At 41.3% G+C, this 25825-nt stretch overlaps 1 protein-coding gene across 1 annotated transcript in view; it reads left to right on the forward strand.

Moving 5' to 3' along the window:
• Positions 1–18167, forward strand: part of LOC137649930 (non-structural maintenance of chromosomes element 1 homolog) — a 42686-nt gene extending 24519 nt beyond the window's left edge. Inside the window, exons 5-6 of the mRNA XM_068382876.1 lie at positions 14555–14677; positions 17502–18167. Of these exons, the coding sequence (XP_068238977.1) occupies positions 14555–14677; positions 17502–17654 (276 nt within the window). The 3' untranslated portion in view covers positions 17655–18167. The remainder of the gene's footprint in view (positions 1–14554; positions 14678–17501) is intronic.
• Positions 18168–25825: the final 7658 nt, after the last annotated feature.

Below are 25825 nucleotides of genomic sequence, written 5' to 3' on the forward strand. Positions count from 1 at the left end.
AGGGTTGCCTTTTCCTTGGGACAGTGAGTGACTGAGCCATTAGGTTTAAGTAAAAGAGGAACTGTTGCATCTACACCAAAGAGTGCAGATTTAAGGGCAGACTACCATTTATGTTCCTGAGTTGTACCAGAAAGGGTTTCTTTCATGGTTAAATTGTATTCCTTTTCAATTGAAGCATAAACTCTCTAAGCTGAGTATAGTTATTCCAGGTCAGATCTGATCTGTTACCCTTCCAAAGATGATAGGCCTTCTGCTTCTCCAAATAAGCACGTCTACAATCATCATTGAACCATGGTTTGTCCTTCACTCATTACCTTACCACACGAGAAGGGATACGCCTATCAATTATGTTGACTAGATTCTCATTCAAAGGGGCAACAGGATCAACACTACTATATAATTGTGACCAATTCAAGCACAAAAGATCATGTAAAATCCCATTCCAGTCTGCTTGAGATTTCATATAAATTTTACAAGAGTATGTTACATCAGGGACAGGCTGCTCAGTGAAGACTGAGCAGCCTGTCCTTGATGTATCATACTCTTGTAAAATTTATATGATTTAAGTCTTCTGGAAGCGTTGTAAATGTTGTAGAGGCAGCGCAGTTGGTGCATTTGGTGTGGTAGCCCATGATTTAAGCTTCTGGAGGCATTATAAATATTGTGCAGTCACAAGTTTCGAAATTATTACAATAATAGGACAGATATTTCATTAGATATAATCTATTTATTTTTAGGAAATTCAACTAATTTCTCTTAGTAAGTTAATATTTTCTTTTGATATAATATACAGTATCCATTTTGAATAAAATATGCATAAAGAAAAGTTTTGATATCTGTCAAGTTCATATATGTCTGGTAACGTCATATTACTGGTAGAAAATGAGCTGGAAAATGAGTGATTTCCTTCCAATAGGCTATCAATTAATATTAGTATTCCCATAATCAAGATATCGAATAATTATACAAAGTATTTCAAGGGCCTGTATCGGTTATGTGTACTGTGGTGAATTTGATTCTACAACTAGTACAAAATCTTATATTTTACACATTTAATTTAATTTGTTTCATATCTGACAGTAGATTGATATTATCTAATGAAAGTACACTAATATTATAACCATTTTCTTAGAAATAGTATTTTTCAATATTAAACTTACCCGATAATCATGTAGCTGTCAACTCCGTTGCCCGACAGAATTCTATGGAGGGATACGCCAGCTATCACAATACTAGAAGGGGGTGTATTTACCAGCGCCACCTGTGGCCAGGTACTCAAGTACTTCTTGTTGACACCTCCTCAATTATTCCTCTGTCGTGCTTCCGGCAAGACGTTCTGGGATACGCTTATGTTCTTGGAGTATTTTCACGACTTTGGTGAAGTATTTCTCTTTGATTTCGGCTGTCGCTTTACTGGAAAACTTCTATATTAGCTTAGTTAGCTTTTGGAATTAATTTGATTAATTTTGGTGACGAGAGAGTATGAACTCTCGTTCACCTTTCAATGGCCGACCCTTCCCTTAGACGGAAGTGTTGGTGTCTAAGAGAGTATAGACTCTCTTTCTTAATTTTGCTTAACAAAAGTTATAGATTTATTTTATATCTCTCCGCCTCTTATAGGCCTCTTCGATTAACTTCCTTTTATTATAAACTCATTAAAATTAATTTTTATATTTGTTTATATTCGACCTTCCTAATAATAGGCGGTCTTTTACCGAAGTTAATAAACTTTGAGCCCGTCATTTCGGTTTTACCTGTTAACATATTATGCTATTTCCGCCACAGAGTTTGAAAGATTTTCTTTGACAGTCTCGTACTGTTTTCAAAGTTGAACTAACGTTTTGTTTTGTCTCTGCAGTTGTTGACGTTCAGAACGTTCAACTTGCACTCTATCGTTACGATAGAGAAAGAATGTTCACGGTTTCACGTTGCAGTAAGAGTAACCGTGTCTAGCGTTTTGTTCATTCTTTCTTAACTTAATGGTTTTGATCCTAATAAAGGAACTTTTCAGTTTTTTTCCTTTAACAATAATATGTTTTAACGATATATATGATTGGGCTCTTCTCTCAGGTTCTAAGTCAAGAGAGAGAGAGAGAGAGAGAGAGATAGAGACGGAGGGAGAAAGAGGATAAACGTTTCATTCAAGCCTGCCAGGCGTACGAGTAACGTCGTTATCGTTTGTTGCTCTTCTCCCTAGTCTCTTTAGGGGAAGAAACTAAACGTTTCTAGAGTGATCTAGTGTTTAGTCTCTTTCCAACCACTGAATTATCTTTCATTAGATTTTTCTGTTACATTGTAATTCTGTTTTCGCAATTACTATCTTTGAGAAAGGATAGAATTGCGTATTTCAGGTACAAACCACTTAAAGTTCAGTGAAATAAGTGCAAACAGAAATCAAAGTGATTAGTGATTAGTGCGTGAGGGTACTTTTGTGCGCGCCAGTTGTCCTCCCAGTCCGGGACCTCTTGCAAGCTCCCAAGCCCAGGGGAGAAGCAATGTCGAAGGGCATAAGGGTTCAGCAGGCCTTGATCGGCGCACAGAAGTATTCTCGGTGGTTGTGGGCGTGTCTTACCGAGACCGTCACTCTCACCCGCAGACGATTGAGCCCTTATTTTGCTCGTCTGCAGAAGAGATTAGGGGAGAAAATAAAGGCAGAGTAACGCTGGTCTCAGGTCTCAAGACTTCTTAAACGTTTAGTCCAGACCTATGCCAGACGTACGAAGTTAAAGTTCACAACCCGAATGCAGTCATTGGGTTAGCTCTGACTCTCCTCAGTCATCAGTTGATTACACTCCGCCTAAGAGGAGTAAGGTTCTGCCACAACAGATCTCTGCTGTTAAGGCTTTACCTCAGCAGAACTTAGTGTCTGCCGACCCCAAGTTAACTCTACTGCAGTCCATACAGTCACCTGCCAGGCGTACGATGTTGTGAACTCTACTACAGTCCATGCAAGCACAGCTTTCGGACTTGATGAGTGAGTGTCGGGCTGAGAGTGTTGCTCCTCCGCCTCCGCCTACACTCCCTCCTCCTACACTCGCTCCGCCTGATCACAGTACCATCTGCCAGGCGTACGATGTTGTGGACTCTACTACAGTCCATGCAAGCACAGCTTTCGGACTTGATGAGTGAGTGTCGGGCTGAGAGTGTTGCTCCTCCGCCTCCGCCTACACTCCCTCCTCCTACACTCGCTCCGCCTGATCACAGTACCATCTGCCAGGCGTACGATGTTGTGGACTCTACTACAGTCCATGCAAGCACAGCTTTCGGACTTGATGCGTGAGTGTCGGGCTGAGAGTGTTGCACCTCCTGCACTCCCTCCACCTGTTCTCGCTGCACCTGTGCTCGCCCAGCCTGCACCTGCTCCGCCTGTGCTCGCCCAGCCTGCACCTGCTCCGCCTGGTCGCAGCACCATCTGCCAGGCGTACGATGTTGAACCACTTTCGGAGTTTGCTGTTCACAGTGTTGTTCAGCCTCAGCCTTCTTTAAGGCAACCCTTGCTTTGGGATCAGGAGAGTTACACTCTTCCTCCTCCTCCCCTTGCTGCTCCACCAGTGGTGCAACTCTCGGTTGGGGTACAACAACCTCTCCCCTCCGTGAGTCTGTCTGCTCAACCAGCGCTGCACCGAGTTCAACCCTCATCTAGGCAAGCTCATCTACACCATGCACTTGTGCCTCAGGAGCCTCAGCTTGCTAGAACTTTACCTTGTTCTGCGCAGCCTCAACCTTCTCATGCTCCACTCATCTCTCAGGAACAGGAACGGCTACTCCGCCTCCGTCCTCCGCTCAGCTGGTGCAATCCTTGGGTGCAACTCTTGCTAGGAGTCAACCTCCTTCACCCTTGCACCTGCCTTCTGCTCCGACTGTTGTTCAGCCTATGCAGTCTGAACCTCAGGTTTTCCCTCAAGTTGAGGAAACCTCTGTTGTTGTTCCAGCTCGTTCTGACTCTGCTGTTCAGCATACCATGGTTTAAACCCCATGCAAGCATGCATAAAGCACTCTAGCACTGGTCATGGAATTTCTGAGAAATGTTAAACGCCATGCACACGCTCTGCTTTCCTTTCAGCAGGCTCTGCTTACAGCAGGCTCTGCTTTCTACATGCTCAGCATTCAGCATGCTCTGCATTCAGCATGCTCTGCATACAACATGCTCTGCATACAGCATGCTCTGCATTCAGCATGCTCTGCATACAACATGCTCTACATACAGCATGCTCTGCATACAGCATACTCTGCATACATCATGCTCTGCATACCTTACCGCATGCTTCTCAACACATCTTGGGTTGTTGCCAACTCACTAGACTGTCAAGCAGTTTCATAACGTTGCCTTCTAGTCTGCTGCTTTGCACCAGTGAACCCTCACTCAGAGAACTTAGCTTTTCTAGGATAAGGTCCCTGTAGATGAGAAAGTTCTTTTCTCCCTCCTTCTGATATTCCCTTGAGGACTCTGTCATTTGGAGGGAGCCTTTAGCTGCATAACCTCTTATGGACTTTTATTTAAGCATAACATGCTTACAGGGAAGGTAATGGTTACACTTCAGCCGCTAATCCCGTCTGTTACCACACCTGCTCCCATAGACCTTGAGCTGTGTTGCATGACATGCAGTCCAAGCTTAGTCCTTGTTAGAGGATTTTTTGTTTACGGAGTCAATGTGTCACGGGGAAGACGTTCAACAACCAACAGAAGGGACTTGTTGTGACGCAGTGGGCAACCTCAGCAACCCGTTAAGGAGTTGTCTGTACGACCCAGACAGTCTAGACAGATTCGGGTTGTCACTGTACTTCCTCGCTTGCCCATGATTGACAGTTTACAGACTGTGCAGCAGTATCATGATCTTGTGTCCAGCTCCGTCAGACGACTGGCTTTTAAGAGCTCCCTCAAGTCGTCGCTGTCTGGAGATTTTCAAATGGACTATGGATCTGACCAAGGAACTGGGCCTCCTGGTCAATTTTGAGGAGTCTCAGCTCGTTCCATCCCAGACCATTGTCTCCTTGGGTATGGATCTTCAGAGTCGAGCTTTTCGGACTTGTCCGTCGGCCCCAAGGATCTTCCAAGCCCTAGAATGCATCCAGAGCATGCTGAGAAGGAACCGATGCTTAGTCAGGCAGTGGATGAGTCTAACAGGGACACTTTCATCGCTGGCCCTGTTCATCGAGTTAGGGAGACTCCACCTCCGCCCCCTTCAGTATCATCTAGCTGCTCACTGGATAAAGGACATGACGCTAGAGACGGGCTCAGTTCCTGTTTCCGAAGAGATGAGGTCTACTCTAACGTGGTGGAAGAACAGCATTCTTCTCAAGGAAGGTCTACCATTGGCTGTTCAGACCTCCGACCACCGTCTTTTCTCGGACGCATCGGACACGGGCTGGGGTGCGACACTGGACGGACAGGAATGCTCGGGAACATGGAATCAGGAGCAAAGGACACTTCACATCTATTGCAAGGAGTTGTTGGCAGTTCATTTGGCCTTGATAAACTTCAAGTCCCTCCAGCTTAACAAGGTGGTGGAGGTGAACTCCGACTACACCACAGCCTTGGCTTACATCTCCAAGCAGGGAGGGACTCATTCGAGGAAGTTGTTCGAGATCGCAAGGGACCTCCTCATTTGGTCAAAAGATCGAAAGCTCACGCTGGTAACGAGGCTCATTCAGGGCGATATGAATGTCATGGCAGATCGCCTCAGCCGGAAGGGTCAGGTCTTCCCCACAGAGTGGACCCTTCACAAGAATGTTTGCAGCAGACTTTGGGCCCTGTGGGGTCAGCCAACCATAGATCTATTCGCTACCTCGATGACCAAGAGGCTCCTCTTGTATTGTTCTCCGATTCCAGACCCAGCAGCAGTTCGCGTGGATGCCTTTCTGCTGGATTGGTCCCATCTCAACCTGTATGCATTCCCGCCGTTCAAGATTGTCAACAGGGTACTTCAGAAGTTCGCCTCTCACAAAGGGACACGGCTGACGTTGGTTGCTCCCCTCTGGCCCGCGAGAGAATGGTTCACTGAGGTACTGCAATGGCTGGTCGACGTTCCCAGGACTCTTCCTCCTAGAGTGGACCTTCTGCGTCAACCTCACGTAAAGAAGGTACACCCAACCTCCACGCTCTTCGTCTGACTGCCTTCAGACTATCGAAAGACTCTCAAGAGCTAGAGGCTTTTCGAAGGAGGCAGCCAGAGCGATTGCCAGAGCAAAGACGACATCCACTCTCAGAGTCTATCAGTCTTAATGGGAAGTCTTCCGAAGCTGGTGCAAGGCCAATGCAGTTTTCCTCAACCAGTACCAATGTAACCCAGATTGCTGACTTCCTGTTACATCTAAGGAACGTAAGATCCCTATCAGCTCCTACGATCAAGGGTTACAGAAGTTTGTTGGCAGCGGTTTTCCGCCACAGAGGCTTGGATCTTTCCTCCAACAAAGATCTACAGGACCTCCTTAGGTCTTTTGAGACCTCAAAGGAACGTCGGTTGTCCACTCCAGGCTGGAATCTAGACGTGGTCCTAAGGTTCCTAATGTCATCAGGATTTGAACCGCTCCAATCAGCCTCTTTTAAGGACCTCACATTAAAAACTCTTTTCCTCGTGTGCTTAGCAACAGGTAAAAGAGTAAGTGAGATCCACGCCTTCAGCAGGAACATAGGTTTCACATCTGAAACGGCTACATGTTCCTTGCAGCTCGGTTTTTTTTGGCTAAAAACGAGCTTCCTTCCCGTCCTTGGCCTAAGTCGTTCGAGATCCCAAGCCTGTCCAACATGGTGGGGAACGAACTGGAGAGAGTACTTTGCCCAGTTAGAGCTCTTAAGTACTATCTAAGAAGGTCAAAACCATTACGAGGACAATCAGAAGCCTTATGGTGTGCTATCAAGAAGCCTTCTCTACCAATGTCTAAGAACTCAGTTTCTTACTACATCAGGCTTCTGATTAGAGAAGCAAATTCTCATCTGAAGGAAGAAGACCTTGCTTTGCTGAAGGTAAGGACACATGAAGTGAGAGCTGTGGCTACTTCAGTGGCCTTCAAACAGAACCGTTCTCTGCAGAGTGTTATGGATGCAACCTATTGGAGAAACAAGTCAGTGTTCGCATCATTCTATCTCAAAGATGTCCAGTCTCTTTACGAGTACTGCTACACCCTGGGTCTATTCGTAGCAACGAATGCAGTAGTAGGCGAGGGCTCAGCCACTACATTCCCATAATCCCATAACTTTTTAACCTTTCTCTTGAATACTTTTTATGGGTTGTACGGTCGGCTAAGAAGCCTTCCACATCCTTGTTGATTTGGCGGGTGGTCAATTCTTTCTTGAGAAGCGCCAAGGTTAAAGGTTGTGATGAGGTCCTTTAGTATGGGTTGCAGCCCTGTATACTTTAGCACCTTTGAGTTGATTCAGCCTCCCAAGAGGAACGCTGCGCTCAGTAAGGAAGACGATCTTATTAAAGGCAGAGTAACGGTTCAAGTCGACTTCCTTACCAGGTACTTATTATTTCATTGTTATTGTGGATAACTGATTATATGAAATATGGGATACTTAGCTATCCTTTAATCTTGTACACTGGTTTTCACCCACCCCCCTGGGTGTGAATCAGCTACATGATTATCGGGTAAGTTTAATATTGAAAAATGTTATTTTTATTAATAAAATAAATTTTTGAATATACTTACCCGATAATCATGATTTAATCGACCCTCCCTTCCTCCCCATAGAGAACCAGTGGACCGAGGAATAATTGAGGAGGTGTCAACAAGAAGTACTTGAGTACCTGGCCACAGGTGGCGCTGGTAAATACACCCCCTTCTAGTATTGTGATAGCTGGCGTATCCCTCCATAGAATTCTGTCGGGCAACGGAGTTGACAGCTACATGATTATCGGGTAAGTATATTCAAAAATTTATTTTATTAATAAAAATAACATATTTTCTTGTATTAAAGTTAAGTACTTGATAAATTAGTATTTTTTTTTATTTCTTGCAAGAAAAACAGAGAAGTTTTACATATTTTGCAAGTCCTTCTTTACCGAGTTCCTGTCTTAAGAATGGTGACATCATATTTCTGGCGGAGGGCGACTAGCAAATCAAGTGATTTCCTTTCGAGGCTTTCATCGTTATCATCATCTCCTCCTACGCCTATTGAGGCAAAGGGCTTCGGTTAGATTTCGCTTGTCATCTCTATCTTGAGCTTTTAAACCAATACTTCTCCATTCATCATCTCTCACTTCCCGCTTCATAGTCCTCAGCCATGTAGGTCTGGGTCTTCCAACTCTTGTAGTGCCTTGTGTAGCACAGTTGAAAGTTTGGTGAACTAATCTCTCTTGAGGAGTGTGAAGAACATGCCCAAACCACCTCCACCTACCCCTCACCATGATTTCATCCACGTATGACACTCGAGTAATCTCTCTTATAGTTTCATTTCTAATCCTGTCTTTCCTTTTAACTTCCAATATTCTTCTGAGGGCTTTGTTCTTAAATCTACAAAATCTGTTGGATATTGTTTCATTGTCATACCACGACTCATGTCCATACAGTAATACTGATATCACTAAACTGATATATAGCGTGATTTTTATATGTAGGATGGCACACTTTCTGCTCCTGTTTCTTTCCGCCTTCCTTTTGTGGTGCAGGAGTCATGGTCGTTAAGAGCTGGACCGAACGTTAGATGTTTGTAATCTTCGTAACTGAGCAACTTTTTTCAGACAAGATCTGTTAGGAAGTACAGTATCTACCCCATTCTCCCAGGTGCAGAAGAAGATTTATATAATGTATCCGAATCCATTTCTCATGAAACATATAATTTAGTACAACATATCTCATACTAGAACGTAGGCTCTCCTGTGACCATTTGCCAGTTTCACTTTGTATGAGCCAATTTTTATGCCTGTGATATCCCCATGCTCAGACCTTTAGGAGATTGGTAGGAGTCAATAATATAGAAGCTATTTGAGCAAAGATCTGGCTGTATTTTTAGTCTTCTGGAAGCATTTTGAACATTATGGATACAGTCTGAGCAAAGATCTGCCAGTAATTTTAGTTTTCTGTAAGGGTTTTAAACCTTATGGATGCAGTCTGAGCAAAGATCTGCCAGTAATCTTAGTTTTCTGTAAGGATTTTAAACCTTATGGATGCAGTCTGAGCAATGATCTGCCAGTAATTTTAGTTTTCTGTAAGGGTTTTAAACCTTATGGATGCAGTCTGAGCAAAGATCTGCCAGTAATTTTAGTTTTCTGTAAGGGTTTTAAACCTTATGGATGCAGTCTGAGCAAAGATTTGGCAGTAATTTTAGGTCAATAACTTCGCCCCTATACAGGACAAGACGCTCTGACATTTCCCACTAAAGTTAAACAAGAAAGATTTTTGTTCATAGGGACTTCTTTCATCCTAAGAATGAGTATCATATTAAAGGATGATGGTTTGTATTTGTATGGAAACAAAGAATTTTTTTTAAAGTAATTTTGTATTTTTCCCAATACTACATACATGAATATTTTACATGACATTTCCCACCTCAACCACCCAGTAACTCCCAAGCCATAGATCAAAAGTGAGTTTCTAGCTAACTTGCGGGTGTATGGGACGTAGCCCCCTTCTGGTATTAGCTATAATTACCTCATTAACCCTGGATAGGTACGATGGGTCGTTTGCGACCCCGAGCGTAAAAAAAAAACAGGTTTTTCTCACGTGACTCACCCCCGTGACTGAATTTGTGGGTGATCGACCTGCAGGAGGTGTCTCCCCTACACGCTCTAGTAGTGTCCAGATGTGCATTGCTGTAGCTGTACTCCTTCCCCGATTTCTGAGACGCGTCGGGGTCGAGCGCGACCGAGTTTACCCTTCTAAGGTAGTTTGCATAATTATCAAAGTTATTACGTATTATGAAATTGTCGTAGAATGGTGCAACTTGTATAGGTTATCAGTTGTGGAAAGTCTTGGTGGATTGTTTGGCTACCATGTGCATGATTTTTTTTTTAGTTAAAATGTCGTTCATCACCACGAGGACCATTTTACCGCGAGTGCCCCTTTTTCATTTTTTTTCATTTTTTTGCCAAGTCATTTTTCCGTAAGATATTGCCAAATAGGGTCGTAAAACTTTTGCTTGTTTAGTGTTGGAAAGTGTGTCTAGATGATCTGGCTACCCATGCATGACTTTGTTTTTGTCAGATACGACGTAGTTATTGGTATATTGGGTATTTAACTGCGGTTACCAATTTCTGTTTTTTTTCAATATTTGTAAAAATTACTACGTAGTAAGGAATTGCCGTATATTATTCATTTTTTTTTCATGTTTATGTGTTAGAAAGTGTGCCTTGATGGTTGGGCTAACACGTGCATGTCTTTTTTTTTATCTGAGATGCCGTATATTAGAATGTCGGGCATTTTACCGCGAGTGTCCCTTTTTCATTTTTTTTCATTTTTTTGCCAAGTCATTTTTCCGTAAGATATTGCGAAATAGTATCGTAAAACTTTTGCTTTTTTAGTGTTGGAAAGTGTGTCTAGATGATCTGGCTACCCATGCGTGATTTTGTTTTTGTCAGATACGACGTAGTTATTGGTATATTGGGTATTTAACTGCGGTTGCCAATTTCTGTTTTTTTTCAATATTTGTAAAAATTTACTACGTAGTAAGGAATTGCCGTATATTATTGATTTTTTTTTCATGTTTATGTGTTAGAAAGTGTGCCTTGATGGTTGGGCTAACACGTGCATGTCTTTTTTTTTTATCTGAGATGCCGTATATTAGAATGTTGGGCATTTTTCCGCGAGTGCCCCTTTTTATTTGTTTTGCATTTTTTTGCTTAGTCATGTTACCGTAAGGAATTGGCAAGTAGTGTCGCAAAACTTATATTTTTATAGTGTTGGAAAGTGTTTCTAGATGATCTGGCTACCCATGCCTATTTTTTTTTTAGCCAGATATGGCGTATATATAAGTATGTGTTCGATTTTCCTGTGATTGCCATTTTTTCGTTTTTTCCCATTTCTTTCAAAATTACTACGTACTAAGGAACTATCACAGAGTAATATTTCATTTATATGTTTATTTGTCGGAAAATGTGCCTTGATGGTTTGCCTAGCACGTGGCTGAAATTTTTTTTTTCTGAAATGCCGTATATTAGAATGGCCATTTTTCCACGAGTGCCCCTTTTTATTTGTTTTGCATTTTTTTGCTTAGTCATGTTACCGTAAGGAATTGGCTAGTAGTGTCGCAAAACTTATAATTTTATAGTGTTGGAAAGTGTTTCTAGATGATCTGGCTACCCATGCCTATCTTCTTTTTTTAGCCAGATATGGCGTATATATAGGTATGTGTTCGATTTTCCTGTGATTGCCATTTTTTCGTTTTTTCCCATTTCTTTCAAAATTACTACGTACTAAGGAACTATCACAGAGTAATTATTCATTTAGATGTTTATTTGTCGGAAAATGTGCCTTGATGGTTTGCCTAGCACGTGGCTGAATTTTTTTTTTTCTGAAATGCCGTATATTAGAATGTTAGCCATTTTTCCGCGAGTGCCCCTTTTTATTTGTTTTGCATTTCTTTGCTTAGTCATGTTACCGTAAGGAATTGGCAAGTAGTGTCGCAAAACTTATATTTTTATAGTGTTGGAAAGTGTTTCTAGATGATCTGGCTACCCATGCCTATCTTTTTTTTAGCCAGATATGGCGTATATATAGGTATGTGTTCGATTTTCCGGTGATTGCCATTTTTTCGTTTTTTCCCAATTCTTTCAAAATTACTACGTACTAAGGAACTATCACAGAGTAATGATTCCTCTAGATGTTTATTTGTCGGAAAATTTTGTTTACTTTTTTTTTGATTGAATATCATCTAATTTTTTTAGCTAAAATATTATATTGTTTTACATTTTTTTTTTTTCGATTTTATTTCCCTTCAAAAAAATTTTTTTGGGTCAGAATTTTAATTTTATAGTCGTAAAATAAACGACAATTATCCAGCAACCCACCATACAATTTTTATGCATATCCAATAATAATTAGATTAGTAAATAACACCTTGAAATTGACATACCCTTCCTACATTTCAAGTGGCAGATTAGGGAGTCTGAGTCAGTGTGGTTGGCGGCCATTTTGTGGACATATCCGAAGCGTAAGCTGCCCTATCTATATATATTCTTGTTCCCTATAGAATTTGTGATATTTTGGTATATTTTTACCTGCATAAATATCATATTATATATTAAATATATGTATTTTTTTACGAAATTTCTAAGTACTCAAAAAATTACCTTTAGATATGGCCCCTGATATAAATGTAATTTACAAAATAATGAAGATTTTTTTTACATATTTCTATTTTAGGATAACATATGTTTATTCCCTAAAAAAATTAGCCACTTCCTATTTCATTTGGGTACTCAAAAAAATTCATGAAATTTGGACAAATTTTTTTGGCCAAAAAAAGTTACCCTTTTTTTCTCATTTCAGATCTTCACCTCCATGGGTCTGACTTCATCCAAAATACATCAAGATGTGTCCTAAACATTCAAGAATCAATTCCTAAAAGGATTTGTGTATATATGTATAAACTTTTTTTTTATGAATTTTTATGTCAGGTCTTTTTTTTTCTACTTAATTTTTTAAAATATTTATAATAAATAGTTTTTCTGCAGATGAGTAGTATTTATCTTTACAGTTGTTTTAAGCATTCATTGAAGTTTTTTTTTGGCAAAAGAAAAAAGGAGGTTACTGCAAAAACTGATTTTTCAAGAATTTTTTTTGGCGTCGGGGTCGTTCGCGTCCGAGTATACCCTTAAAGGGGTGTCCGAGGAGCGTACCTATCCAGGGTTAAACTTTAACGACCATTCCTGTTTGGCTGAAGTCATGCTCCTATTAAAGGACTTGGGTTTGTATAGTTAGGAAAAATATAAATATCTAAAAATATATGTTCTTTCTTTCATTTTTGTATCGTGATTAGAATTTAAGGGTTTGATACAATGAATAACATATAGGAAATGAGAAATGTACATATAAAGTACAGAGAGTATTCTTGAATCTCATACAATGATTTCCTACAATGCAGCAGATGGTATGAGTTTTGCGTTCAACTACAGTATTCCCTCTGACTTTCAATTATTGAGTTAAACCTCATAATGCAAATGGTGGATACTGAAATTTACCGTATTATTTGAAATCCTTTATATTTCATTAAAAAAATTATATTTGTTTCATCAACTTTTTTTTGTCTTTTTGGTACTGGTACTTTGTTTATGTTTTACAGTATATGGAGTATCTCTCCTACATATATTTTTTCTGTCATGATGAACTCTCTCCATCCCCTGGGTAGGGGAGAGAGGAAATAGTCATACCCTGGTGAGAGGGGGATGCATGTGGTTGCATATTTATCTAAATATCTAGCTGTCATTTTTGACGGGTTGCGTACACTAGTACATACATATACCAAGGCATTTCCCCCAATTTGGGGGGTAGCTGAGATCAAACAAATGAAACAGAAAAGGGGACCTCTCCTCTCTACGTTCCTCCCAGCCTGACAAGGGACTCAACTGAGTTCGGCTGGTACTGCTAGGGTTCCACAGCCCACCCTCCCCCGTTATCCACCACAGATGAAGCTTCATAATGCTGAATCCCCTACTGCTCCTACCTCTGCGGTCTTCCAAGGCACCGGAGGAAGCAGCAGAGCCTACCGGAACTGCGTCACCCAAGATTTGGGTGGATGGATGGAGTGAAGGAAGCTCTGAGTGATAGGAGGATAGATGTGAGAGAGGCAAGAGAGCGTGCTAGAAATAGGAATGAATGGCGTACATTAGTGTTATTAATAAATCCTTTCAGTCTCCTGAGGATTTAAGAAGGATAGTTTCTAGAAGTAAAAAATTCACCGGATAATCATTGTTTTCATCATTAGTAACGGTTCTCAGTGGGTTACGTGCTGTCCTTTAGTTAACAAATTCCACATTTATTGTTCTCTGATGGATTCAATAGAGCCTGAACTTGTGAGTATCCCTTAAACTGTCGTTACCTTATCCATTGATACATAGGCTCTGGGGCAGGGAAGATGATATTTCTTAGTTATATCATGTATTGGTTTCCCTGTTCTAGACTTAATAGGAAAGTTCCTGGAGACTGCACAGCAGTACACTTGAGCATGCTGTTCTATCTTATATATCTTCCTCTTGTTTTTTTGAAGTTTTTATAGTTTACAGTATATGTAAAGGATCTAATTTAATATTGTTATTGTTCTTGAAATTTTTTATTTTTGATTCCTTATTCTTCTCTTATAGTTTATTTCCTTGTTTCCTATCCCCACTGGGCTATGTTTCCCTGTTGGAGCCCTTGGGCTTATAGCATCCTGTTTTTCCAACTAAGGTTGTAGCTTAGCAAGTAATAATAATAATAATAGTAATAATAATAATAATAATAATAATAATATTGATGGATACCTGATGGTCCAGATGGCACATGCTTTGTGAAATTACATTGCTTCTTTGTATCAAACAAAATACTTAAACCTGGGGAACATTCATGTCTTGAATATAGATACATAGAAGATTTATGGAGTTGTAATGCAATACTGTATATCTTATTTTCTTAATTACAGGATGCTGATGAGCAAAATGTATGTCTAAGTCCTTTAGCATATGCAGAACTCCAAACATATCTAGAAGAAACCTATGAAGATATTATACCAAAATGTGTCTTGTGTAAACTGATAACGTTTATGGTAAGTTGGCTATATTATACGTAGGATGGTAGACTTTTGATTACTTAATTGCTGTATAATTGTATTTTGATAAACCATACCTTTGGGTTATTAGTCCTTATACTATATCTTGCAAGGGGACAGTAAAAAATTCGAACTCAACCAAATAAAAACAATGTGCTTTTCCATCTCTGCTACCCTATATCCCCACCCTTTAGGCACCTGGTTAGTGTGTGACCACACACTATTGTGATGAAGGTGTAACCTGCTAGCGTCATATCACTAAAAGCATCATTCTTCCTAGTTGACGACTTCGAAAACCTTGCATCTCCGTCTCCCTCAGATCTTGGTTTTTTACTTGGATTATTTCTTTGGTTAGTAACCGTTCAAGGAAGATTAGCAAGATATGCCATCCTCTGGGATTTCAAATTGGTATTTGTTTCAAGTTCTATGTGAATAGACTTTTGTTAGAGGAGAAAGCTTCACATTCCCTTTTTGTCATGTGCAGGGGTCAACAATGTGATATTGTTGTGTTCGAATTGCTCTGATTGTTCCAAGAAATTTATGACAGGATATGTCAAATTAGTATCTAAGAGAACTTGTGATAGAAATGTAGTGTAGGATAAAGGGGCAAGAGTAAATACAAGGGGGTGAAGAATTCAGGGCCAGGAGGCTACTCTTAAGTGCTGTATAGTTTTGTTAATAGTGATACAGTATAGTAATTTTCAAACAACAGTCAGGGGGTGAAAAATTAGAAGTCAGGGTGGATATTTTTAGGCTTATGGAACAGCTCTTCCAGTTTTATTCATTTTACTATTTATGATTCCAATACAAATGTTATGTTAAATGATCCCATACCTTTTTCCTCTCTCATGCCTAATACAAGGTTAGATTCCAGTCTAACCTGCTCTGACTTAGATCCAAGGCTACCTATTCTAATACAGTAAAGTATCTTCTGGTAATAATTTAAGCGCAATAAAGAGTTGAATCCTTCCTCGCCCTTTATGATTCCCTATGTGATAGGTTACTTGTTTTCAGACCCTTCTATTACACTAACTACATCTTACCAGATATTTAATTCTTTTCCAATACCAAGGGCATGACTGCTCACATTCATCCCCTTTCAATGAGTGTAGGTCATGGCCGCCTCTGCAGTGGGTAGAGTTTGGTAAAAAAAAAAAAAAGGAAAGAGACACTAAGAGGGATTCTTCAACTTTGGATGTGGCAATATCCAAACTGATGCCAAAGAAATTCTTTAGTTCCTTTTACTCTCCTTCTCAACCTGTTGTGTCTCTCTTGTATTCCTCTTAGGCTAGGTCCTCTGGAGGAATTTATAGGAGGAAGGTGACCCCAGTTTGCATGCTGGGCTTGCTTCAGTGAATTTAGAAGTATTGCCTTTTCCTTCTCCCCAAGTGGAGGTAGTACCCCTTTGCCTTCCCCTCAAAGTTTGTCTTCTGTACCAAGAGAAGATGATATTGGGAAGAACTTGGGCTTACAGAAGTTTTGGCCTTTCTTAGGCATTGCTGTTGTTCCATCTGTGGAGAAGCTCCTAAAAGTGCTGGCTAATGCCGTGGCCTCAATTCCTTCCCTTGCAGAGTCTACTCCATCTCCTCTACCTGTGAATCAGCTGGAGGATGTGATGCCCGCAGACATGTTCTTGTCTGCTGTTGGGGATGATTTTAGACGCTTTCCCGATGCAGGATCGTTGTTGCCGGCTACCAAACCCTTGACACTGAAGTCTGAAAAGGAGGAGAAATAGTGTACGAGCTCCTCTTGCTCATCTTTGACGTCACCCTCTGCTGCTGACTATTTTGTCCTGAATAAAAAAAAGAGGAATTGTCTCTCCTCACGTACGGGTGAGAGTGTTGGGTGCCAATAACTGACCCAGCTTGGGAAGGTGTCTTGGTTGGGATGAAGGGGGCCACACTCTTCCCATTCCTTCACTAGGACATTCGAGGTAAAACCCAGGATCTTTCCCTAAGGAGACTTTAGTCCCCAAGACAGATGCTCACTCGTGGTGAAAGAGGAACCCACAATTGGTCTTGTCGCTCTTATCTCACTCGAGCGTAATCATGAAAATACTTTCCTTGTGATCCCACACGCTCACATGTACATGAATCAGATCACTGGTCCCCTATTTCATCTCAGTACTCCCAGTCCACATTCCACTGTCCTATGCGCAGAGATATTCCCAAGCTCTAAAAGCTCCCTGTGCACTGAGATCTCCCTATGCATCAAAATCTGCCAACATACTCGTGAGATAGAGAACAAAAATAGGTGACCTCTTAAGAGCATCAAAATGCCCCATGAAGTACAAGCAATTGACATCATGGCTCCTCTCCATTGAGCGATAGATACTCAAGTAACTTGCCTTTGCTCAGCTTGGTACCAAGCTCACCATTTTGCTCTTCAGAGGCTAACATACATAACACTTTGTCAGCCTCTGGGTGCACGAGAGCTGAGGCAGTTCCAGTTACGTGTTCTGTCTAGCTCATGAATACTCTGGGAGGAAGTAGCTGCCTACTGAGGTGAAGTATGTGTTGAGACCCCCATTGTAAGGGAAGGGGAATCATGGTACATCAATGACTCAGCGGTACCCAGTTCTAGTCAAGTGCCTGCAGAGATGGAGAACCCTTGAAAACAAATTTCCTTTATAGTAGTACTGAGTTTTGATTGCACTATGTGAATGATTATATATGTTGCAAATAAGTAGTTTAGATATGGCTTAGAAATTTTTCATATTTTACAGTATTTTATTTCTTCATTCAAGTGTGTTGAACAGTATTATGAATTCCATACACAGATAATCATCTTATAGCTTTTCCCTTTTTTTTTTTAATTTTAGGGGTATGGATGCCCGACTTGTGAATCCAGGGTGCATCGAATGTGTGCAGAAATATTCTGGAAAGAAGTGAACTCACCTTTTTGTCCACAAGCCAACTGTAAAGCATCTTGGAATCACTTGAAAGTTGCTCCTTCAAAACGTCTAAGGTCATGAGAGCACATTGTTTTTGTACAGTAATCTATTGCTCTTTATTCTCTGTTCTGTATGCACAATAAACTATATTAAAGATATTTTTATATCTACTAGGGCCTTGTGCAGGCTTTTTTAATTGTACTTTTTATATTCAACTTCTAGGTTTATTTCCCCCTTCACACAGCCTTAGGTTTTTAATATATTATAAGAGAATTGTGTTCATATTTACAGTCATTATTAACATTTTCATTGTCCAATCCATCATAGCTATATATTTTGATATCAAATTGTTTTCATTTTCTCATAATTCATTTTCTACTGCGTACAAGGTGATACTGTTGTATCGTTGATTCTTTTTATGAATTGATGCTATGACAGTTGTAGTTTTGTAACTGTAATTTTAGTATTAGGTGAAATTGAGTGATGAATTATATAAGAAACAGTGATCAATGTAAGTAGGTGTTGTGATAACTATTTTCTTCATAGATAGTCATCAGCTGGCTTTTGGTGAATAAAATTCCACATGAGATCAAATGGATTTCGTTGTTGTCTCCAAATTAAGTACTGTACAGTAATTTTAACATGACTCGCATTGATTTTTAAACATTTAAACTTACCCACTGGTTATGTGTAATAGATTTATACTTCTGTCCGGCAGAAAATTCAAAATGCACAGATATGCCAGGTATACACTAGCGCCACCACGGAGCTAGGTCGAACTATCCCTCCTAGTATCAGATTTTCTTCTGCCGCCATATTGCCAACAGCTTTGGAAATTCACTCGGCGTTTACCTGGAATTAACAGTGTTCTTGGTGATGTACAGTTGTTTATTGGTTTTGACTTTCGCAATTATTGGACTCACTTACGGATTCTCTTGAATACCTATTGAATTGGATTATTTGGATTATTTTTGTACCCTTGCTTGATTTGATCTCTCTATTTACATTTCAAAATGGCTGACCCCTCCCCTTCAAGTGTGTGAAAGGGTGTAAAGCTCGGCTTCCAAAAGCCTGTGTTGATCCCCATACGATTTGCATTAAATGTAGGGGTAAAATTTGTATTTTTGAAGATAGATGTCAAGAATGTTTTGAATTATCCGAGAGTCAGGGGTTGACTTATGAATGCTACTCTCGCAAACTAGAAAGAGATAGAATCAGACGTAGTTCCTCTTGATCAAGGGATTTATCATTTTATAATGTTATTAAACCTAATTCTTCCCCCATAGTGGTAGATCCTGAACCTAATTCTGTTCAATCTGAGCCTACAATGAAAGATATGATGACAGCGATCCAGGCTCTTGGTTCAAGGGTGGAATCGCTAACAGCGGACAGAGACCAAATTATGTCCGAGGTTAATCTGCTTAAAAGTGGTAATATTAATAGTGCTATTAATGTGTTCAGTGATGTAGAGGGTGCGTCTGCGCGTTCTTGTCGTTCACCTAGCCTTAGACCTCTTTCAAGCTCCCAAACCCATGGGAAAAGTAAAGTCGATCGGCGAAAGGGAACGAGAGGCGTCATCAATCGCGCTGACGTACCTTCGAGCGTTCCTGTTGTCTCGATGTCACAGATCGCTCACCCTCACCATGGGGGGTGAGGTTAGTTTTTTATCCTCATCCTCGGATGAAGCTACGCATGGCAAAGTCTGGCGTCAAGCTTCCAGACCCCTTAAAAGAAAGGCGGATGAAGGCGCGCAGCGACGCGATCCATCACTGCAAGCGCCTGGCTGTAGCCATCGGGATTCGCCAGAGCATTTTCAATTGTCTGCTCAATGTTCTCCTCCTAAACGTCCTAACAAAATGTCGGAAATTGACAAGGGGATAATTCAGAATGAGTCAGAGCTTATTCCTGAGTCTGGTGTTACGGTACATGCACCACCGCTTCCATCAGACTGGATTCCATCTCCCGATTATGTGGAGCGTTATGCGAGCGATGAAGAAGGCGAATTCGCTATGGAAGTTTCGACTCCAGTTTCATCTAAAGTGGATCCTAAGTGGTCTATGCTGCTTGACATGAAGCAGCAACTCTCAACATTTATACATTATTATCAGCCCGCGGTCAGCAAAGTGTTGGTTCGTCATGATTCTCATCGTGACGCGATGTCGCACAGGCGGCCTACCTTTACACGCGATGTTTAGCGGGGTGATGGAACCGCTTCTACTAAGTCTGCTAGTGCTCATAGAGTTCTTATTTCTCTTGACAGCAAACGTCAAGCGAGTGAGGTTGACGTCGAGAGTCATCATTCCAGGCATGACGACAAGCGCCAGGCGCCTGAACGTGACATGGCGCGCCTAGCTAAGCGTGACTTAAATAAAAAAGAACGTGACGTCGCATGTCAAGCAGACCATGACGCCAAACGTCAGTCGGATTCAGTACAGCATGCGCACGGACGTGACGCCAAGCGCAATATTATTGAGCGCCAAGTAAGTAAACAAACTGAACGACTTGATCGCGGACAACGTGTGGCTGACGCTTGCGCTCGCGAGCGGCACCTTTCAGAACTAGAAGCAGTTACACCAGCTGGAATTATTTAGGAAGATTATCAGGATGATCATTCCTCCCTGGATGAACCATTGGACATTGCCTCAGAGGAGGAAGGAAATAAAACACCACAACATTCTGTTGATCACGAGAAGATTATGTTGATTTTTTCAGAATTATTTCCTGACAGCTTTACTCCTGTAGCCCCTCGCTCTCCTCCATCGTAGTTTACAGTGGAATTATCATAAAAAATGTCAAGGTTCACTATGATGGTTCTCTCCCGCTCTTCTAAGAGAGGATTAAAGTTGATGGAGAATTGGATGCAATCTAAGAGAATTTCAGGAAAGACAAACTTCTCTTTTCCTCCAGCCAAGTTAGCCTCCAAGTCTAGCGTATGGTTTGAAACAGGAGGTGTCCTAGGCTTGGGAGTTCCTGCCTCTACTCAGGGCGACTTCTCGAGTTTGCTAGACTCTTCTCGCCGCTTAGCTATGAGAAGAACGAAGATTTTATGGTCCATATCTGAGTTTGACCATCTTCTCAAGGGCATATATAGAGCTTTTGAAGTTTTCAACTTCCTTGACTGGTCTCTGTGTACCTTGGAAAAGAAAGTTTCTTCTTTAAAGGACCCTGAGACTTCTAACCTTATCCATATAATGTTCTGCATGGACAAAGCTGTAAGAGATGGCTCAAATGAATTAGCAGCCCTATTCACAGCCGGAGTTGTTAAGAAGAGAGAAACTATGTGCTCTTTTCTCTCCATGGGAGTCACTCCGTTCCAGAGGTCAGAGTTGCTTTATGCTCCTCTTTCTCCTTCTCTTTTCCCTCAGGAACTAGTAAAGGAGGTGCCTGCTGCTCTTACTCAAATGGTTACTCATGACCTGGTCTCTAAATCAGCAAGGAAGGTTCTTCCAACGTCTTTCTCCGCCCGTGGGTTTAAGGAGGATTCTACCTTCCCTCAAACAACAAAGTTTTTTCGTGGAAGGACAGTCGGTAGAGGCAGCTTCAGATCCAATAGTAGAAGGGCCAGAACAAAGAGAGGTTCTAGGTCAGGCAGAAGCAGAGTCTGACTGCCTTCACCTTCAGACAGCAGTGGGGGCCAGGCTAAGCAATTTTTGGCAGGCCTGGGAGAAAAAGGGAGCGGACCCATGGTCCGTCCTAGTGTTAAAGAAGGGATACAAAATGCCTTTTATCTTGAAACCCCCATTAATTTCAAACCCGGTGGATCTTTCTCCCAAATACAAGGGAGAATCAAAGAGGCAGGCCATGCAGCTTAAAATGTTTCTCGCTAGAGAAGAAGGCGATAGAGAGGGTACGGGACTTAAAATCACCAGGCTTCTATAACAGGCTGTTCCTGGTTCCCAAGAACTCGGGAGGATGGAGGCCAGTCCTGGACGTAAGTGCCCTCAACAACTACGTCCAGAAGACGAAGTTTACTATGGAATCCCAGAGTTCAGTTCTTGTGGCAGTAAGGAAAGGTGACTGGATGGTCTCATTAGACCTCCAGGATGCTTATTTTCATGTCCCGATTCACCCAAGTTGCAAATGTTACCTAAGGTTTGTGTACAGGAAGGAAGTATTCCAGTTTCGGGCCTTATGCTTCGGCCTCACCACCGCCCCTCTAGTCTTCACAAAGATCATGATGAATATGGCAAGCATGCTCCACTCAAGAGACATCAGAGCCTCCTTGTACTTGGACGATTGGCTACTAAGAGCCCCCTCACTCAATCATTGTCTGGAGGATTTGTGTCTGACAATGAGTCTGTCAGAGGAGCTAGGACTTCTGGTGAATGCAGAGAAGTCTTAATTGATCCCTTCCCAGAAGATCCTTTATTTGGGGATGGAGATTCACAGTCTGACTTTTCAGGTTTTTCTATCACCTCCAAGAATACAGCTAGCTCTCCTAAGGCTTTGTGCCTTTCTAAAGAAGGAGTTTTGTTCAGTGAGGGAGTGGATGAGTCTCCTGGGAACCCTCTCTTCACTAGAACAATTTGTATGTCTGGGGAAACTAAATTTACGACCCCTTCAGTTCCATCTCAATTGCCATTGGAGCAATGAGGACAGTCTCGACAAGGAGAGCATTCTTCTTACGGAACTGATAAAAGAGTGTCTTCGTTGGTGGAACAACATGAACAGGCTCCAGGAAGGTCTCTCTTTGGAACAAAAGAGCCCAGACCTTGTGTTACTTTCCGACGCCTTGGACTCGGGGTGGGAAGCAACACTAGGAAAGTCAGAGATTTTGGGTCTGTAGAGAAAACAACAGCTAAGTCTCCACATCAATGAAAAGGAACTGTTTGCAGTCCTGTTGGCTCTCAAGGGATTCGAGAAGCTAGTACTGAACAAAGTAATACAAATCAATGCAGACAATACCACAGCTTTGGCCTACATAGTGAAACAAGGAGGAACGCATTCGAGGCCTCTTTACGAGTTAGCAAAAACTTTTCTTGTTTGGGCACATCAAAGAAAGATATCCCTGTTGACAAGATTCATTCAAGGGGAAAAGAATGTGAGGGCAGACAGCCTCAGCAGGAGGAATCAAGTCCTCCCCACAGTGTGGACACAGCATCTAGATGTATTCAAGAAACTTTGGCGGATTTTGGGGTCGCTCCCTTATAGATATATTCGCAACCTCAAAAACCAAAAGACTAGAGAATTATTGCTCCCCAGTTCCGGATCTCGAAGCGTCACACAGACGCGTTACTGATGGACTGGTCACACCTAGATGTGTACGCTTTCCCTCCATTCAAAGTGCTGCACAGAGTACTACAAAAGTTTGTGTCTCACGAGGGAACCAGATTGACATTAATAGCCCCCTTCTGGACGTCAAGAGGTTGGTTAACAGAGGTACTGGAATGGATGGTGGATGTTCCAAGAAGCTTGCCATTGAGAATAGATCTTCTCAGACAACCCCACTTGGCAAGAAACCATCTAAACCTCCCAGCTCTACGTCTGACTGCCTTCAGACTATCGAAAAACTTGCAAGATCTAGAGGATTTTTGAAGGAGGCAGCCAAGGCTATTGCTAGAGCAAGAAGAACTTCTACTATCAGGGTGTACCAATCCAAGTGGGAAGTTTTTAGAGCATAGTGTAAAACAAACTCAGTTTCTTCATCCAGTACCTCTATAGCTCAAATTGCCGGTTTCTTTTTAGAGCTTAGAAGAAGTCACAATTTCTCCTCCTCAACCATTAAAGGGTACAGGAGTATATGTTAGCAGCGGTCTTCAGGCATAGACAATTAGACCTCTCAAATAACAAGGACCTTCAAGATCTCCTTAGATCCTTTGAAACCTCTAAGAAATGTCAACAGGATTCGCCAGTCTGGAATTTGGATGTGGTTTTAAAATTTCTTATGAGTGACAGATTCGAATCTTTGAACTCTGCTTCTTTTAAAGATCTGACTCTAAAGACTTTATTTTTAGTAAGCTTAGCAACAGCTAAAAGGGTCAGTGAAGTTCATGCTTTTAGCAAAAACATTGGCTTTAGAAATGGCAAAGCTATATGCTCCCTGCAGCTTGATTTTCTAGCCAAAAACAAACGTCCTTCTCACCCATGGCCAAAATCTTTTGAAATTGCTAACCTCTCTGATTTGGTGGGTGAGGAGCTGGAGAAGGTTCTTTGTCCTGTTAGAGCACTATGGTTCTATTTAGACAGGACTAAAGGTTTAAGAGGCAGTTCAGAAGCTCTTTGGTGTGCAGTCAAAAAGCCTGCTTTACCTATGTCTAAAAATGCCTTATCATATTTCATAAGACTTTTAATTAAAGAAGCTCACACACACTGTGGTGAGGCAGATCTTAAGCTCTTGAAAGTTAAGACTCATGAAGTTAGAGCTGTGGCAACTTCTATGGCTTTTAAACAAAATCGTTCTCTGCAAAGTATAATGGATACAACTACACTCCCTTAATCCCTAGTACCCTTTTCCCCTCTTGGAACTTGTACAGTATATATTTTTATGATTGGAAGAAATTGTTAGACAATCTTCCGCAATCTTTGATTTCGTCAGGTAGTCATTTGTTCCTTGAGAGCACCCGGAACAAGGGTATTAGTTGAGGTCCTGTCAGCATATAGGTTATTCACTGTTTGACAGCTCCTAGAGTTCTTCAGCCCCCTGAGTGGATCGCTGGTTCTCAAAGGACAGCAGACTTATGTAAATCGTCTCAGTGGAGACCTAAAACCCGCAACTTTAACTTTTAACTTTTAATGCAGAGAACCATTGAAGTCAGCTTCCTGAATAGGTACGAACCCTTAAGCTAAGTTTTGTTTTGAACTCTTAAATGAAATTCCATTAATGTTTCTGTCTCTGACCCGCCACCAAGGGTGTCAATCAGCTATTATATATAACCAACGGGTAAGTTTAAATGTTTAAAAATGATATTTTCATAATGAAATAAATTTTTGAATATACTTACCTGCTGGTTATATAACTTAAAATCTCCCCCTTCCTCCCATCTAGAGACCTATGGGCATGGAAAATCTGATACTAGGAGGGATAGTTCGACCTAGCTCCGTGGTGGCGCTAGTGTTTATCTGGCACATCTGTGCGATTGCCGCGAGTTTTGAATTTTCTGCCGGACAGAAGTTTAAAGCTATTATATATAACCAGCGGGTAAGTATGTTCAAAAATTTATTTTATTATGAAAATATCATTTTACAGCTCTTGTGCTTAGTCTTTGTTTGATAGTGTATGTATTATTCAATAAATAGTAGATTAGATATACTGTACAGTATATTTTATGATGATATCAACTTTCAATACAGAAGCGGTAAAGAACCAGATGATAATAAGGAATTACAGTTATGGAATTTTTAATTGGGCAGTGTAATTACCCATTAACCACTTAACTTGTAAATTAATACTCTTGAGATTCTTTTGATATAGTAGTGTACTGTATTGTATTTTCACAAAGAAACAAACTTGTACCCAAGTAGAACTGTTATTTAATCACTTGGTCATAGTATCGAAGACTTGCGGCACATTTATTGGTGCAAGGAGTACAGATCCTCGTCTGCTTTGTCATGCCTGCAGAAGACACCCCTACAGTCAGGCTCCCATGCGATAGTGTCACGAGTGGTTGCTCTCCCAGTGGGAGATGTATAGTAGGAGGAGGAAGAAGTCAAAAAGGGATTTGTTCCGTAACCGAAATACAAACCACGCTATTTACAAAGGGTATTACTTTTTAGCGTAGCTGAAATGGCGAGCCATTAGAATTTAACGAGGGTGTATTACCCCCGCGCTAGTTAGCGGGGGGGTAGGGGAGTGGTAGCTAGCTACCCCTCCTCCCCCTCACACACAGGTGAATACTCACTTTCACTTTTGGCTCGGACTGTGACAGACGTCTCTGTCTTGGTCCTCGCTTGTCAGCCATTGTCTGTTTTGTCTTTACTTAATCGCTTACTTTTCATTTACTCAATATATATGTAAACATGTTTTCATGTTTGTATATATATTTGAGTATAGAAATAAGTAAGTTTCCTTTTCAGATGTGTGTGTGTAGTGTACGATATCTACGTGAAGGCCTCGGCAGTTAGGCCTCCACGGCGTATTTTTATGGGTGGCGATCGAGTTTGACTTATGTCTTTCTCTCTCTCCCTCTCTTGAGGTCGTTCACCCTTTTACTACGTGTTACTACACCCTTGTAGCCTAGCTTCTTTTCCGTGTGGGGGGGTTGCTACGCCGTACGTTTGTCTCAATTAGTTATGAATCTAATTGTAGTTGTTTT

Source organism: Palaemon carinicauda, chromosome 11, assembly GCF_036898095.1.
Source record: "Palaemon carinicauda isolate YSFRI2023 chromosome 11, ASM3689809v2, whole genome shotgun sequence".
Classification (NCBI taxonomy): domain Eukaryota; kingdom Metazoa; phylum Arthropoda; class Malacostraca; order Decapoda; family Palaemonidae; genus Palaemon; species Palaemon carinicauda.